Raw genomic sequence first — 16,816 nt, 5'->3', positions numbered from 1 at the left:
ATTTCTGGAAGTTTGAAGAACTAAGGTAGGAATTCAGGTAGGAAAGCAAGGAATTCACTCACCTGTTATGCAATCTGTGCTCTCTCCTTTAGCATACCTTTCGCTTCCTTGTCATTCAATGGTCCAGCTTGCCTCCCTACCCACAAATTATATTGTAAATATTCCTTAAATTGATACTTTGAAAGTTTTTAGTGACAGGCCCCTCAAATTCATTTTCTTAATTCCTGTCACTTGCATTTCATAGGCCCAATTTTGTTTTCATTTGGGCAAGACTTCAGTTTTCTGAAGGACCCCTTCTTATATCTTCAATAGCTTCCTTAACTCTGCTCATTAACCATGCAGGCATTCTCTTGGACTTGGTAACTTTCCTGAGCTGTGCCTGTCTTAGCAGAGCTTCTACAGGTAGCCATTTTATTTTCTCACCATGCCCCAGATGTTGCATTATTCTGGTGTGTTAGAGGGTTAAAAGTGACTCATGCCACTATTTTTATTTTTTATTTTATTTTTTGAGATGACAACCATTGGTCCTTAACAAAGTCAAGGGATACTGCAGTTTCTGGGGCATGGTAAGTAAATATATGGATGGTGGCCATAGACAGCCATAAAAAGAAAAGAGAGCTTTGCTGCCACTGTCACTAGAGACACCCCCCTCCCCCAGAAATAGTGATTTGATCTTCTGTGCCTTTTAGTAATACAGTAATGGAATTCAACCCACGGAGCTCTGTTTAGCTCAGTTTTTCATTTATTCCAAAATGATTACACACCTACTGTAAAATAGCAGCGGTAAGGCTCTCCTGAAACCAATGGGCAAGTTAGGTGATCTGTCTGTAAACCCTGATGTGGAAAAATAAACCCCCAAATGTCTAGAACTGGCGTTGGTCATATATTTCTGAGCCCAATATCTGCCCCCTTGGGGGAAAAAGCCCAGAAAGTTACAGTTTGAACTATTTTTTCCTCAGTTCTTCTCTTGCCATCTAAGGTGGCAAGCATGCCATGGAGAATAGAGAACGATGAAGGTTCTTGAGTAGCCAGGATGATCCAGAAAGCACATAAATTATGTGATCTTCTAAAATACAGATTTGCTCTGGAGATTATTGGTTGCCTCTTGTCCAGCCAGAAATGAGTAAAACTTGGGAGGGAGGACATGGCTGCTGCAGCAAATCTATTTCACATGCACAGCTTCTTCCAAAGCTCTATGTAGGACTTGGTGCAGGCTCTATGCCCTCCACTTATGGAGACAACTTGCACAGGATCGTTTGCAGAATAACTGGAAGCTTAAGTCTAGCAGAAGATCTATACAAAGCTCTGGCTCCTGACCCTCCTTATCCCATGATCCCGATGCGTGACATGTGACTCACTACACTGAAAATATAGATATAGCTACATTAGCAGTCCCCCCAGGAGCTCAGTTTACCTCTCTTTTTTTGGATCTCTCCTTGGACTGCAAAAAAAAAAAAAAAAAAGGTTGTCAAGCATCTGTCACAGAACTGGTGGGATGCAGCCGGATATCTAGCCTATCCCATATTGCAAGCAGCAGCCATAAAACTTATTTTCTCCGGGCTGTGTAAAATTCATCTGCTAGTATACTGTCCAGCTACTTTGGTTGGAGGGGCTCTCTCTTAATTATTTTCTGGCGGAATGTTGCCTTTATAATTTCATGTAAGATTACTGAAATATCGCAAGTGCCGTTTGTTCTCTAACCCACAAGTGTCTGTTGCAAGGACTGCTCAAACAGGAACATGTCAACTCGATAATATCTATAGATCTGTGCAGGTAGGCATAAGCCAAAGTACATTCAGCTCCCATGAGAGTGACAGCTTCTGCTAAACGTTGTAATAAACTAGGTACCTGCATCCGTTGTACAAGTCCCATTGAAAAGAATGAGATTTGCCCATGAGTGGATGTATGTGATGGGCCTGTCCCATCTATTCATTGCAGCGGGGCTTGCACACAAAGCTCCTTTAATGAAATTATACCTTATGTGAAAGGGTCAAGTGTCCAAAGAAGTCACAGGTAAGCTGTCTTATACAGTACCGAGTAAGATCGCTGGTTTATCTAGCTCAGTTTGGACTACACTGATAAAGAAGAGTTTGGATTTGATATTCCACTTTATCACTACCCGAAGGAATCTCAAAGCGGCTAACATTCTCCTTTCCCTTCCTCCCCCATAACAAACACTCTTGTGAGGTGAGTGGGGCTGAGAGCCTTCAAAGAAGTGTGACTAGCCCAAGGTCACCCAGCAGCTGCATGTAGAACAGATAGCCAGGGTTTCTGATGAAGTTTCCCCAGCCTTAGCTGGAGATGCCAAGGAATGGACATAGGATCTTTTCCTTGCAAGGCGTGTGTTGCTTTACAGCTAAGCTATGGACCTAAACCAAAGCTAGGAATATCCCCGACCCCGAGATACAGAGACCAGAATACTAGATCCTGATTTTATAATAATATATATAATCTTCTCTTTAACAGGAGCATATTAACATCCGCAGACATTGTCAGAATAATTATCATTAGAATAACAATAATAATAATAATAATTAATAATAATAATAATAAAAAAGGGTAGGAGGGGACGGGTGAGGGGAGTCTATAATACACAGTCTTGTGAGGTCAGCGTGGCCTTTCGGAGCCTGCGCTGCCGCGGCCTTCAAGTGCCCCCTTCTGTATTTACATGCTTGCCTGGCATCCGCGCCCCCAGCTAAGCTGGAGGGAAAACAGTGCATCGAACACAAAATAAAACCCATCAAATAGCCCCCTTACCCTCCCACCCCCGTAAAACCTGCCTCTTTTTTTTTTTGTCTCGTTTGCTTCTTTTTCCATAAAACTTCCCGTCAGAAATACACTATTTACACACGAAATAAATAGAGCGGTAACCTGATTTGTGTTTGGCCTGCGGCAAACAGTCAGAGGTACTAGGGAAAGTATGGCTTGGATTCAAATCTGTACAGAGCCGTGTGGGGAGCCGGGATCAGCCTGCAACCCCGGGGCATGGCAAAGCCGGGAACCTTGCATATTTCAGGGCCTTGCATCCAACGGGCAGGAAACGGTGAGAGGAGACGGGCCCCCTTGCCACTGTCCCTTGGCCCTCCTACCCACACCCCCACCCCGCCAGCCGTTTTCCGGCCCTGGAGCAGTGGTTGCATCCCGCAGTCTCAGCATAAGATGGGCACGCCGTCTGCAGTCACAAGCCGGCCTGTGGTGGGGTCGTAGCTCCCTGCCAGGTAGTAGAGGTCTTGACGGTCCTGGTATTTCTTGCTGCGTGTCAGCTGCTCGTAGTGTTCACGTTCTACCACCTGGCATTTGTGCGAGATGGTTTGGACGTCGTTCTCGTCCTCATGGCACGACTGGTACAGCGCGTTCTGCAAGAAGGCCACATGTCAAAATATTGCACTTGTGTTTTTTGCAAACAAAAGGGCCAATGCGCGGACCCCAGGACCAAGTCCTCTGCAAGAATTGTTGTTTGCCAGTCTGCAAGCACCTGACATTGTGGGAATTCAATCACTTTTCAGCTCAAAGCAACAAGAGATATAGAAAGCTGGGGTGCACACATTCCAGAAATCTCCCTCCCGGTGTGGTAGCATTAGCCAATTAGATTACAGTGCTACCTTGGTTCTCTAACATACAGTCATACCTCGGGTTACAGATGCTTCAGGTTGCGTGTTTTTGGGATACGGACGTGCCGAAATGCGGAAGTACCGGAATGGGTTACTTCCGGGTTTCGGCTTCTGTGCATGCACAGAAGCAGCGAATCGCAACCCGCACGTGCACAGGCGCAGTGCTGCGGGTTGTGAACGTGCCTCTCGCACGGATCACGTTCGCAACCCGAGCGTCCACTGTAATCCGTTCCAGTAGTTCATTCAACTCCTGAAACTGTTTGAAAACCAAGGTGCGGCTTCCGACTGGCTGCAGGAGCTTCCAGTCTGCTTAAGCAGAAGGCGCATCAGATGTTCGGCTTCCGAAAAATGTTCGCAAACCGGAACACTTCTGGGTTTGTGGCGTTCGGGAGCCAATTTCTTCGACACCTAAGCCATCTGAGAACCAAGGTATGGGGCAAGTTCAACCAGCTTCCCCAGAGCTTGCTGGCCCTCCACTCCTGGCTGCACATGGGATAGCAGGTGATCTCCCACTGGATCCCAAACTACCAGCAGCCCATCCTTACTTTAGTTCAGAGCATGCTTTGTGTTGCTTCGTATAACTGTAAAGTTGGCAGGGGCCACGAGCATCATATAACCAGAACCCTCTGCAATGCAACTATCTTTTGCCCAACACGGGGGTCGAACCCACGACCCTGAGATCAAGAGTTTTTATGCTCTTACCAACTGAGCTATCCCAGGTACTACTAGTTCAGCCACACCCTGTGCCTGCCTCACCCTCCTTCCCCCCACCTAACTCTCGCTCCCAAATTTCGCTTCCAGCACTTTCTGGCCTCTCACCTTGCCATCGCTATGTCGCTTGCCCAGCTTGGTCTCCTCAGGATGGTAGAACCACTTTACTTTGACAACCATGTTGCTGCCCCAGGATTCCCACATGCTCTCGATGCGGCCGATGTATGGCAGATGGGGTCGCCCGGCTGACAGGAAGACAGCACAGTCACCGATGCGCAGAGTCTCCTTGCCCCGTACAATTGCCTTGTAGAACAATTTCCGTGCTTTCCCCTTCATGCCACGACGCTGCAGGGAAGGGCAGAGCATGCTAAGGCACAGTAAACAGGGGCCTGCGTCTCGCATAGGGTCCCCACCACCACCCCGCCTTCCAGGCCCTGGTGGGGTTCTGCCACCTACGGGATTCTGACTGTTGCCACGGAAACAAAGCCCTGCGTGTCAACAGCAGAAGATGCCCTCCGCAGCCTGTAGCAACGGAGCGTAAGTGAGGGGCCCACTCTGGATCAAAAGCAAGCTTGGCTATAGCGAGAATCCCTGGGAGAGGCTAATCAACAAAAAAACCCGAATGGGGTTGCCAGGCATGTTTTTATGTCCTGCGAGGTACGGGTGCCCAGAAGGGCCATATTGACATGGAACGCAGCCTAGGGACAAGACACACAGAACATGGCTGGTGCCTCACAGGAAGCAAGATGACCGAGTGCGTGGAAGAGAAGCAGCTCGTTCCCACTGTACCCACCAGAGCTTAAATGCAGACCCAGCCCATGCCTCAGGAGAAAACTGGCTCCCGCCAGCCACTCGCAGGAGGCCGCTAGCCGCTATGAAACCTCGGCCGTGTTCCCACAAATGCAGAAGCGCTTACAAAAAATTGGCTGCTATTGCAGATTTCCTGTGTGAAGTATCTGGGACAACTGAATGCCAGTTAGTAAAGACAGTGATCCCTCGCCAACCTGGAGGATTCGGTGACCGCCGATGCACAGCAGCGAGCGCCAGTCTAATCTTTGTGGGGCTCAGGAAAGCCCCAAAGCCTGTTTTGCAGCCCAGTTCTGAGCCTGTCTATGTGGTTAAGTGTTCACTTGGATGTACTTCTGATCAAAGTGTGCCCGAGATGGGCAGCACAAGCATCCTAATTGATTAACCTGAGGCTGAAGTGTAAAAACAGGAATTCATGGTTCTTTTATCGCCCAAAAAAAAAAAAAGAGAAAGGGAACTTGAGTCTTTCCGCCAGGTCAGTTACAGGAAGGCAGTATGAAGAGCGGAGAAGGAAGCCTCCCAAGTTTAGCCTATCCTCCTGTTGAAAGGCACAGAAAGACTCATGAACCGCTTCCTCCTACCATTTCCTTCCAGCTCTGTCACAATAGCTCTTGCCAAAACAAAACCCCATTGATACAGTTTTAACAACCAGACAAAGCAGATTCAAAACCATTTCCCTTAATTTGCATACTATAGTACAATCGCACCATATGGCATAGAATATTTTATTTTATATATGAGAACATGAGCAATGTTCTAAAAAGCTCCGATGGACTGGCATCCATTTCCCATACCTGAGTGGGATTTCCAGACCACTTCCAGAGCTGGCGTGCTGGCAGGAAAGCAGAGATCTTTGGCCGGTTTTCCACCGAGGGCAGCCTCTGCCGGCGGGAGAACTCTTTGGCTTTGGAGAAGCTCAGGGCCTCCTTGCGCCTGAGCTTGCCCTTGGCCCCAGCGCCAAAGCACCTCTGCAGGGTGCTGCCCTTGGAGCGTAGGGCTTCGGACTGGGCCAGCAGGGCTGGGACAGGGTGCGTCAGGCAGGTCTGCACAAGCAAGGTTGAGTCCTCGTCGTCGGAACTATAGGACGAGTCATTGTCGGATGAGCAGAGGCTGGACGTGGAGCCCGAGCCCGAGCTGGAGGAGGTGGACGATCCGGAGGACGAGGACGAGACCGAAAGACGTGTCAGGAAGCGGGAGGGGACACTTCCTCTCAGGTCGTCCACCTCATCTTCATCCATGTCTGAGTAGGAGCTGTGACAGTCGCTGTCGCAGTGCAGACCGTACTCCGTCTGACCCGTGTACTTGCGCAGCGCCAGCCCCATGGGCAGCGATGTGCTCTTCTTCTCCTTGATCCCCAAGGCCGGGTGAGCATAGCCGTGGCCGGGCAGCGAGCCAAAGTCCTTGTCGTTCATCAGCAAGGCCTTGCAGTTTTTGTTCTTGGGTGACGTCACGCCCTCGTGGTCCAGCTTGACCAGGTACTCGCCGCCCATTTTCCGGCGCCCTCCCTTGCCCATCTCGACATCCAACCGCTCGGCCTTCTTGGCACGCAAAAGCTTCTGGGTGCACGGCAGAACCAGGCCGGCGCTTCCAAAAGCGGAGTAGGAGTTGGCAATGCGGCTGAACGAGTCTGAGCCAAAGCCGTTGCCAAAAATGGGGGCAGCCACGCTGTGCACAGGGAAAAGCACCTCCTTGGTCCGCAGCTTCTTGCTGCTGCCGTTGAGCTGGAAGAGGTTCTGCCGCATCGCTGTGCTCTTGCTGGAGGTCTTGCGCTTGTTCTGAGCCACAGCTGACCAGCTCAGCAGAGGGCTGGCACGGCGGCCCAGGAAGTGATCTCCAGGCAGGGCTTTTGAACTTGGGTGCAGCAGGTCAGATTTACCTGGTAGGAAAAGACAGGGTCAGAGAAATACTGGTGGGGGCTGCCAACTGCGCTAAGAAACTGTGTTTAATCTTCCTATGTCCTTCCCCCATGCAACTGCTTTCATTTATTCTTGCCGGGGCCTGGTCAGATGGGTTGAGCCGATAAGAACTACAGTAGACCCTTGGGTTACGTTACTCTTGAGTAACGTAAACTTCAGGTTGTGAAAGTGGCAAACCAGGAAGTATTTTTCCGGGTTTCACCGCATGCGCAAAGTGCTCTATTGCGGTGGATTTTTCGGGGTGCACATGGACCCTCAGAACAAATTAAATTTGTATCCAGAGGGTCCACTGTATCCTCTTATGTATGCTTAAAAAAAAAGCCGTCCAGAAAGGGGTGGGGAATGAAATGGGTGTTTAAAAAAGTAGATACTACGTAGGTAGCGATCACAGTTTGATGAGTGCCACAGATCCTGCAAGTGTCTGACTCGGACACTGTCAAAGTATTTCTGCAGAATGGCAAAAGGCAGGAAGTAGCAGCTCTCACTGTCCAGTCACTTCCCCAGGAATCCTTGACACAGCCCACCAGCACCCCTTGACGTGCAAACCATTCTCATTTGGCGGAAGAAATGCTGAGAGACAGAGTGAAGCCAAAAGAAGGGATCTGCTTGTTAGGATCTCCCATGTGTCCAGTGTAGGGTGCATTGACCTCACTTCTTTTTGCCCTTAGTGACATCAATATATAGGCACATAATTACATTGTCCCTTGGAGTATATTGTCCCTGATTGGCTGGGATCTCCTGAGGAGGAATGAAATGGAGAGGCAACTGAAGCAGCAGCAGTGGTGGTGGTGTCTTTGAATAGTGATGAACAACCATGAAAAAGGTTGGATTTGGGGCAATTGCAGTCTAAAGAAGAGTAAAATGTTTGGTACAGAGTTCAGAGTTCACCAGATTTTGTTTATAACTCTATTATACCTTGGTCTATCTCCCTTTCCTGGTGTTCCATCCCCAACTGATGTCCATCAACACTTTGTCAGGGTTCATGAACCCTGGCCCACCTTTTATGGTGTTGCTTCGTTTTGATGTTTACACACTGCTCTTTCCATAACTCAGATGGGCTTCTTTTTTTGCAGGTAGGGATCCAAGTACTTCTGGATTACATAATGGACCTGGAGCAAGGAACCAGCTATATTTTGTAATTTTATAAGCTATGTGACTTTGCTGCTCAGTATATCTTTTTTTTTTTTTTTACATGATCTGTGGTGTTTTATGCATTGCGACTTTGCTGTTATTTTTATTGATTACAGTCCAGTAATGATTTGTTGTGGTTTTTGAGGTGTGATTTTCTGTTTGATTATTATTTGCTGATATGTTAAGGGTTCCTTTTATTGTTCAATATTGTATTTGAAACAGATTATTGACTATTGCATTAAGCCGCTTATTTTTACAGTCATATTTTTCATTATGATTTGCATTGGATCAGATTGTTTATAGGACGTGTGATCTTTGTTGCATATTTTATCATTTCTATGGCTTGTGAACTGCCTTGCGTGTAACAATGTAGAAAGGCGGTGTACATATTATAAAGGAAGTTTCTGTTCTGCTGCAAAGTTTTACTGGGTACTCTTGGGGCAAGTCACCCTCTCCGCCTAATCCCTCTCACAGGGTTTTGTGTGAGGATAAAAAACAAGACAGACACAGAACCTTTGAGCGCCTTTCTAATGAAAGGCAAGTGATGGAGAAATGGCTTACCAGCTTTTTCTTTGCTCGTTGCCTTCTTGCCGGTGCTTTTGGCTGACTCTGAGCTCTCACGCCCCTCAGCGCACAGGCTTGGTGCCGATTCACTGGAATGGGGAACGTCACTGGAAGACCTCTTGTTGCGACGGCAGAAGGTGGAGACCAAGAGTGCAGGAGAAGGCTCTGTGCCTGTAGCAGAGAGGGGAGAGTTAGAAATCTCAAGCTCAGATGCAGGTGAAGACTCACTAAGGGTGCCTCCTGAATTCATAGGTTGGTGGCCCATCTGAATTTGCCTTTCATACTTTCTCCTGTGGCAATATTCATCTCCCGCTCTTCATGGTCATGTGCAGGCTGGCAAGATCCCCCTTGCACCTAGCCCAGAAAGCGCAGGGCGTTCTCGTATGCCCGAAGGGAATGGCCACTGTGCCCAGAGCTGCGGGGAGTTTTATAACCAACCGGGCACAAGGTGCAGTGAAGCTGCACTCAAGGCGCAGATTGCAGCAAGGAAATTGCTCCTTAGCAAAAGCCCCAGCATGGATGAGGCTCTGCATTAGAACCTCTGCAGGTTTGGATCTGCCGAGGCAAAACAAAACACGGAAGCGCATCAGGTACAACTGACCCTGCATTCCTCCCATCCAAGGATGCTTACACTGGATTTTGAAATCGGGTGGCAACATGCGGATATTAGACACTGCAATGTGGCCTGTGTCCCCATCGTCGAATTCTACCAGCACCGAGTCTGCATCATCCTCTTCATCACTTGAGGAACCTGTGGGACAGAATCTGTGTTAATTTTGGGGACAGACAAACACACGCGCACATCTCAAGCCAGCTCTCCACCCTTTTCTGGACCAGGGACCTGGTTGCTCGCTGCATGCTTGACTCTTCCCCACCTTGGGGTCTGTATTGGCCAGCACCTCTCACCTCGAATGACATTCCCTGGGTAGAGGCAGCGGGACTTCTGGCTCCAGTAAGCACAGACTCGGGTGCCAGGTGGGAGGCTGTGACTTGACTGTGGCCGCACATCCAGAACCTGGGAAGAAACAAAAGGTCCTGGTTGGCAGGTGCTATTAGCGAGGCACTGTTGCTGCCACTACTGCCTAGCCAAGGGCAATGCTTCACGTTGTATATCATAGAGTGACTGTCAAGGAGAAGATGGAACAAGATTGGCAGAACTGGGTGTGTGGTGAGGCTCTAGTATTCAGGCACCGGCATTCCATGCCTTGCATGGCTATCTGCTCATATGCCATGGTCTCCACTCACATTCTCTTTCCACGCATTCTGCCTAGACACCACTGAATGCGGCCCTTTTCCTAAGCTCCTTACTTTCCAAACACTCCAAAGATTTGGTTTGGAAAAACCAAAGTTGCTAACGACAGACAAACCGCAGAATCAGTAACGGCATATTATCTGGGCATATTTGATTAGCACAGTTTATTAACACTGAGCTGATGTTTCCTTAGTGTCAGAACTGCTTGGATTCTAAAAGTCTGCACCAAGTGTGATGAAGATGTCTTAGTACAACACAAGCATCAGCTAAGGCTGTCTCCTCACTGGGGGATGGGAGCACAGCACTATCAAAATGAACAGCAGCTTTTCATACATCCTGTTGGGCACTGTGATGTGCAGCTGGGAAGAAAGGGAGGTATCCTGTCCCCCAGAGCATTTGAAAGCAAGAAGCCAGGTGTGGCTACAAACTCTATGCAAGCCTTCCAATACCGGTTGGTGGAAGATCAACACTGAAGCTAGGCTGACCATGACAAATCCTGTGCACTGTGCAAGTGCATCTAATCCCTCCCAGTTAGCATTGTGTTGTGTTGTCTTTATAGATCGCCTTTTGGCCCTAAAGTCCCCAAAGCAATGAAAAGAATCATGTAGACATGCCCTTGCCTGAATGCATCTTGCCCTTCGCCCTACAACCACACTATCTCAGGCCCTGGTACCCAGAAGACATGCACCTCCTGAGTGTACCTTGCTTGCCTCAGCAAAAATGCTTCTCTCCAGCGTGCTGTGCCAGCTTGCGCTTTGCACATTGGCACAGGGGAGCAGCACTCTCTGCTCCCTGCCTCACAGGTAAATCCCAGATTCATGAATGCACCACTTGCTGTTGCTCCCAGTTGCATTCGCAGCCCAGCTTCTCCGCCCCCAATTGCCTAAGCAGGCCTGATTAATCCCAGGCCATGATCTGCAGGGACTCACCGCCTCCTGCAGCAGCTGCTCCTGGGAATAGATCCTCTGCCGGTTCCCTCGCTCTCCCTCAATGACGATGCTGTAGCTACGGGAGGGACAAATCAATGGCAGAGATTTATACAGCTGGAGATGTGAAAGGCTGGAAAAGAACTCGGCTTGGCTCATTCTGACAAGATGTGAAATGGGACATTCAATCCTCGGTTTGCAGGGGAGGGAACAGAGCGCTTGCCTTTTGGCCCAGCTCAGTGCAGTTGGGAGCGCATGATGCTCGCTGCTCGGTCCACAGGTCCATATAAGTAGGAGGCGAAGAGCACTCGGTGCTCAATTTGGGGACAGGAAGGGTGCTAAAAGCTTGGTTCAGGAATAGCGGAAAAACATGCTACAGGGATAAACAGCGCAACCCAATAGTATAATTACTCAGAAGTAAGTCTCACCTCTGTGAGGCTTACTTACATGTAAGGAAACACAAGAGTGGCAGGCCAGTGCTTTTATGGAGCACATTTTAAAATTAGCTATTTTAATGCAGGGCAGGTGGCTATTACTCTTATTCTGCAGACAGGTAAAAGCTTACCCAAGACCATACCAGAAACTTATAATAGAAGGGGCCTTTGAACTTTCACATCCATCTTTTCTCTGCACCACAGAGGCTACGGTGTGCTTTTTGTTCAGTGCAGCGGGGCAGGTAGGCAGAGGGAAAGCATTGGCTTTGAATTGCCAGTTATCAGGATGGAGATCACCTGCCACTCTGTTTGCGGGTGAGGAAGATAGGGCCACGATATTGAATTTTGAGGTCATGTGAACATTGAAGCATGTTGCCTTGGGCAAGGGTGGTGGTATTACTTTAAAGCAGAGATGGGGAAACTTGTAGTCCAGCAACATCCGGAGGGCCACCACACCTATCATCTCTGACCACTGGCCAAACTGGTTGGGTCTCATGGAGCGGCAGTCCCACAACATCTATAAGGCCATGGTTTTCCCATCCCTCCCTTTAAAGCAGGCTTTCCCCAAACTTGGGTCTCCAGCTGTTTTTGGACTGCAACTCCCATCATCCCTAGCTAGCAAGACCAGTGTTCAGGGATGATGGGAATTGTAGTCCAAAAACAGCTGTAAACCCAAGTTTGGAAAACCCTGCTTTAAAGGAAAGGGTATTAAAGGGACTGCAACTGTGCAAGCACAAAGGAGGAAGGAAGCCCCGGAGAGCAGAGGAAAGGAACTGCCTGCCCCCTTAAATATCGGTGTGCTGCCTTTTGATCTTTGCAAGAAACGCCAACCCCTCTCTCCTTGCATCTCTTGCCCATGTTTGTGCCTGGAAAAATGGGGGTTCTTACATGTCTGGTGGCTGCAAACTCTTCACACTCCCGGCGTAGAGCAGGCTGTCCTCTTTGGGAATGAGCACGCGCAGTCCATCCTGGAGATCCTCCTTGTGAATGGTGCATGACTGGGCTGCAGCCAAACAAGGCAGAGCAAGGCATGAATCCACAGCTCACACTGCTCCCCCAATCCTTAAACCAGCATACTTCTCAACTATATATATAGTTTAGAATCTGCCTCCAGGATATGACAAAAACTATTATTAAAAAGGAATATCGAGCTGGCCAGCAAGCACCTTCGTTTAGGACCTGCAGCTCTTAAGACTGCATCTCTTGCAGCGAGTACACAGCAGAGGGTGGGCTTGCACACTTGTTAACAAACTTCAAGACCGCAGCTCTTGGGGGATGTTTCCCCAGCCTCGTCCACATGTGGAGACTGGAGCAGTGCCAAGAAATGCACCCAGTGGTGTGGTCTCCAATACACGGCATCATCCCAGAGCTGCTCAGCAGAATCCTTTCTGCACCTCCCAGCGACCCACTGCAGCTTGTCTTGCTCTACACCCCTGTCTGCCCCGCCTCAGATTTCGCTTCAGCAGCAGCTTATGGACCACCACCACCACCCTCCATCTCGAATACTTTCTCCTCCTTTTGTCTGCCTTTGCTCTTGTCCAATGATCTGTGTGGTTCACACACATGCAGAGAGAGAGAGATTCTACTGGCCCCTGCTCCCACCCCCAACAACTGAATGCTAAACTGTGAGGGAGCGCCAAAACTCACCGGGGGTCATGTCTTGCTCCGTACCAGTGGGGGGCATCTCCTCCTCTTCAGAGAAGCTGCTGTTATCATCAAACTCAAAGTGATCCTCAATGGCGAAGCTCTCCATCAGCCGGCTGACCGCCCGACCTTTGCACTGCAAAAGCCAAGGAGAAAATGTATCGCACGTGACAAACTGTGTCTTTGCCCAAGGCGTGAAGGGATGGAACAAGGGTCTCCTAAATCCCGAATCAATAGTGAAACCTCTGCACCACCCTGACCTTTGCTAGATGGGGCCATATCCCACTGGATGAATTCTCAGGGCAGCAAGAGGAGTTCCCACCCAGCAAATACCCTGACAGCAGCAAGGCAGATCTGAGCCATCAGCTCCTCCTTGGAGGAAAATGGCGGCAGCCGTAGGACCCTTAGGAGAGGGCAAGTGGTGCTGACCTACCCATGCCCTGCATTGCAGGAGGTGGCGGCCGTTTCCTACCTGCTTGCTGACCACCTTGTTCTTGACCTTGGCCAGCTTCTTGCCTTTGCTGAGGATGGCCTTGGCATTGCGGGGAGAGAGCGCCAGTGCCCCATTCTTTCTCTGCCAAGAGGGAGGGAGGGAGGAGAAAATGGGGTTAGGGAAAAGGCCGGCCAACACAGAAATCTCCGGGCAAAGGAGCAGTGCTCTACAGAGTACCTACCCTGACACAAATGGCTGTAAAGACCCTCTTCCTTTCTCTTTTTTATTTTAAAAAAATGTTTTTATTTATAAATTTTTAACAAAAAAACAACATTTCAACAACATTTCTAGTTTAACAATCTCTTCATCGACAACTTTACCTCCCTCCATGGTTCCCCCAAAATTTCAATTTAGGCTGCGTATTATCGTTATTCTATACCTTTGCCTTATCACAAAGGAAAAACAGAAAGTTCACCCCCACTGCTGCCCTTATTCAAATCCTACTTACACGAGTTTTTAAGTATTCTGCAAACATTTCCCAATCTTCTTTAAAACTGGCCTCTTTCTGATCTCCAATTCTACGCGTCAATCCTGCCAATTCTAAGACCCACCCCTTTCCTCAGTGCCTCATACCTAGAAGGGGCCCGTCTGTTTGGCAGAAACACTGCCCTGTTGCATCCAGCTCGCTCCAGCCCATTGGGTCCCACCTTCCTTCCAGGGACAGTGCCCCTGGCACCCCCCACTCCCTTTGAGGAACACCTCCAGTCTGACCTCTTTGCTCACCCTGAGGGCCGACTGCAGCACCTTGCTCTTCCGCGTGGCTTTCTTGAGGCGTTCACTGTTGAGCTTTCCTGCATCGTCCCGGGTTGCAAACAGTCGGGCTTGGCTGCCAGAGAAGAGCCCCTCGTTCGCGGCTGATGTCCCAGGCCCGCACTGCAGCTCCTTGGCCTTGCTCTTCAACTTCTTCTTGCTGGAAGCCTCGCAAGATGCTGCCCGGCAGACGGGCACCTTTTCCAGCCTCCCTACGCCGGGCTTCACCGGGCGCCGCTTGATTTTGACTTGGCCCTCGGGACTGGGGATCCGGCAGGGCCCTGTGGGGATACAAAGGAGTTTCTGATACCTTGCCTTGTGGCCAGGTCTTCCTTTCTCCTTGCACAGCCTGGCTTCTATAATAGGAATAAGCATAACACAAGTCCAGATTTTGGGCAGCCCCATATCTATTAGCAGCTTGTGGGCCAGTCTGATAGCCTCCCCCCCTTCTTTGGGGGCTTTGCTTTTGGCATGCAGTGTGATAGCAGAAGCTGGATCTCAGAACCTCGCCTGGACGGGTGCCTACAGATTCCCTGTAATTTAAGAGATGGGCCCATATGGATCCTTCACAGCCATCTTTCATCCATCCTTGCGCATGAGTAAAATTAGGGCCATATTATACTTTTAAAGCACATTCTCTCCACTCAAAGAATTTTGGGCACTGTAGTTTAAGGGTTGCTGGAAACAGTAACTCTGGGAGGTATAAACTACAGTGCCCAGAATTCTTTGAAAGGGAAAATGTGCTTTGAATGTGCTTTAAGGGCATAGTGCATACACAGCTACAATTTGGCAGGATGGACTGACTGGAAAGACAGGAGGAGCCGATGCGATCTTACATTATTTTCTTAACAGGCTTCAGTGCCTTGTTCTCTGCCAGCTGGGATGAATCCTGCATCTTACCAATAACGTTTTGCCACTTTTTGTTTCACATTACCTAGCAGCCCCTGCCTCTCCTTTTTCTTCTTTGCCTTTTGATTCGCTTCCATCTTCACCACCGAGGAAGGAGAGGGGCCAATCACAGCAGGGTTTACTGCCACGTGAAGGGTGGAGCTGGTGTCGCTGGTCAAGTCGTCACCACCACCGTCGTCGTCGTCGCTTTCATAGTCTTTGTGGCGATTGTCATCTGCGGGCAGAGAGGAGAATCAGAAGAAATGGGAGGGAGGGAGCAGGCAGGCCACCTCAAGATGGGGGAGGGACTCAGAGGACATTATGGACCATAACAGGGAGGGGGTGCAAGGCATTCTACATGATGCCTCGCTACACTGATGTCCAGGCTTCTGTCATCAAGGCACACCCAAGACAATCGCTGCGTTGTTTTTGAGGCCTATATACCCTAACACGAACTGAGAAGCGAGAGTTCAAAGCCAGCAGTTTGCAAAACATTTTATACATCTTGTTTGGGGCATTTTATTGCACTGCCTCTTTTTTAATGAATTTTTGGCAGCAATCCACCATTTGGGAACCGTTGGATTTGAGGACTTAATGCAGGAGGAGCCCCTGATAAACTGCCCCGGGGTGCTCCTCATGGGTACAACAGTGGGCAGAAGCTCTTCCAAACGTAACGAAACAAAGAAACCCACACAAAACCAATCACACAACTTGGAGGGTGTTTCGGCCTCGCAACTGCCCCCCTCTGTCAACCCCGCAGCAAATCTGGCCTGTGTATCCTCCCCCCCCTCTCCCAATCTGAGTTCTTACATCCTGGCTCTTGCCCCTCTTGACAATGCCCCTTTGTTCTTTTGGCTTTGGGGAGTGGAAGCAGGATTCCTGTCTCAGCCTTGGCTTCCTGATAAGATGCCCCAGAAGCTCCAAGGGAAACCCATAAGGCTGCAGTCAAACTGGAGCGGACATTGGCCCCAGCAGAGGCCAGCACGTGCGGCTATTTTTAAATTCCACAGCTTCCTCTGCTTGCCAGGAGGAAACGCGCTGAGCGGCAAAAGCTCCTGGCCAGAGCAGAAGATAACAGGTTTGTTTTTTTCTGGAGGATGAACTTGCTCCGTGAATGGCTTGGGAGCGACTAATTGCGCTTTGCCTTTCCCTAGTGGGAAGGTGGGAGGGCCGGTAGGGATTCTGTGTCTTGGGAGTCCAGCACACTGCCCTACAGGACACACACATACTCCCTTTCCACAGGGCCGGAGGTCAGCAATTGTCCCAGGGCCTGTTTTAGCTGTGACAGACAGAGCAAGGCAACAGCTGCAAAGTTACTAACATCCTCTTCACCTCTTACTTATTTAAGAACATTTAGTTACTGCTTGATAGCAAGAAAACCGCCAAGTGGTTTACAAAGATAGAAAATAAAACAATACCGCTGTGGATAAAACTCAGTTAAAAACAAGTTATTTAAAAAAAAAATCCAGAAGAAAATTAAAACTAATAGTTGCTAAAAAGAGATGAAACACACAGCAACATGTCTGAAGAGGTTTGCCTAAAGAAACAATGGTTTAAGTAAGGTAAAGGTAAAGGGACCCCTGACCATTAGGTCCAGTCGTGGCCGACTCTGGGGTTGCGGCGCTCATCTCGCTTTATTGGCCAAGGGAGCCGGCATACAGCTTCCAGGTCATGTGGCCAGCATGACTA

General features: G+C 49.2%; 1 protein-coding gene and 1 long non-coding RNA gene across 9 annotated transcripts in view; one reads left to right on the top strand and one right to left on the bottom strand.

Moving 5' to 3' along the window:
- LOC308471190 overlaps nucleotides 1-8,595 on the top strand; it is a 28,755-nt gene extending 20,160 nt beyond the window's left edge. The window contains exon 3 of the long non-coding RNA XR_013982771.1: nucleotides 8,119-8,595. This is a non-coding gene — a long non-coding RNA (uncharacterized lncRNA). The remainder of the gene's footprint in view (nucleotides 1-8,118) is intronic.
- BAHCC1 (BAH domain and coiled-coil containing 1) overlaps nucleotides 2,429-16,816 on the bottom strand; it is a 118,039-nt gene continuing 103,651 nt past the window's right edge. For 7 of the 8 annotated variants that reach the window (XM_080994318.1, XM_080994317.1, XM_080994319.1 and 4 more), the window contains 12 exons: nucleotides 15,174-15,362; nucleotides 14,213-14,520; nucleotides 13,469-13,570; nucleotides 13,000-13,132; nucleotides 12,241-12,355; nucleotides 10,922-10,997; nucleotides 9,647-9,755; nucleotides 9,372-9,491; nucleotides 8,738-8,911; nucleotides 5,924-7,005; nucleotides 4,431-4,667; nucleotides 2,429-3,356 (listed from right to left, as the gene is read on the bottom strand). In XM_080994318.1, the coding sequence (XP_080850444.1) occupies nucleotides 3,150-3,356; nucleotides 4,431-4,667; nucleotides 5,924-7,005; nucleotides 8,738-8,911; nucleotides 9,372-9,491; nucleotides 9,647-9,755; nucleotides 10,922-10,997; nucleotides 12,241-12,355; nucleotides 13,000-13,132; nucleotides 13,469-13,570; nucleotides 14,213-14,520; nucleotides 15,174-15,362 (2,852 nt within the window). In that variant the 3' untranslated portion in view covers nucleotides 2,429-3,149. The remainder of the gene's footprint in view (nucleotides 3,357-4,430; nucleotides 4,668-5,923; nucleotides 7,006-8,737; nucleotides 8,912-9,371; nucleotides 9,492-9,646; nucleotides 9,756-10,921; nucleotides 10,998-12,240; nucleotides 12,356-12,999; nucleotides 13,133-13,468; nucleotides 13,571-14,212; nucleotides 14,521-15,173; nucleotides 15,363-16,816) is intronic. The other variant, XM_080994321.1, reaches the window with a different exon arrangement.

This window comes from Podarcis pityusensis (genome assembly GCF_964106645.2).
Source record: "Podarcis pityusensis genome assembly, chromosome: 2".
Classification (NCBI taxonomy): Eukaryota; Metazoa; Chordata; class Lepidosauria; order Squamata; family Lacertidae; genus Podarcis; species Podarcis pityusensis.
Note: the sequence above shows the minus strand (reverse complement) of the source record. Positions and strands in the feature narration are given on the sequence as shown.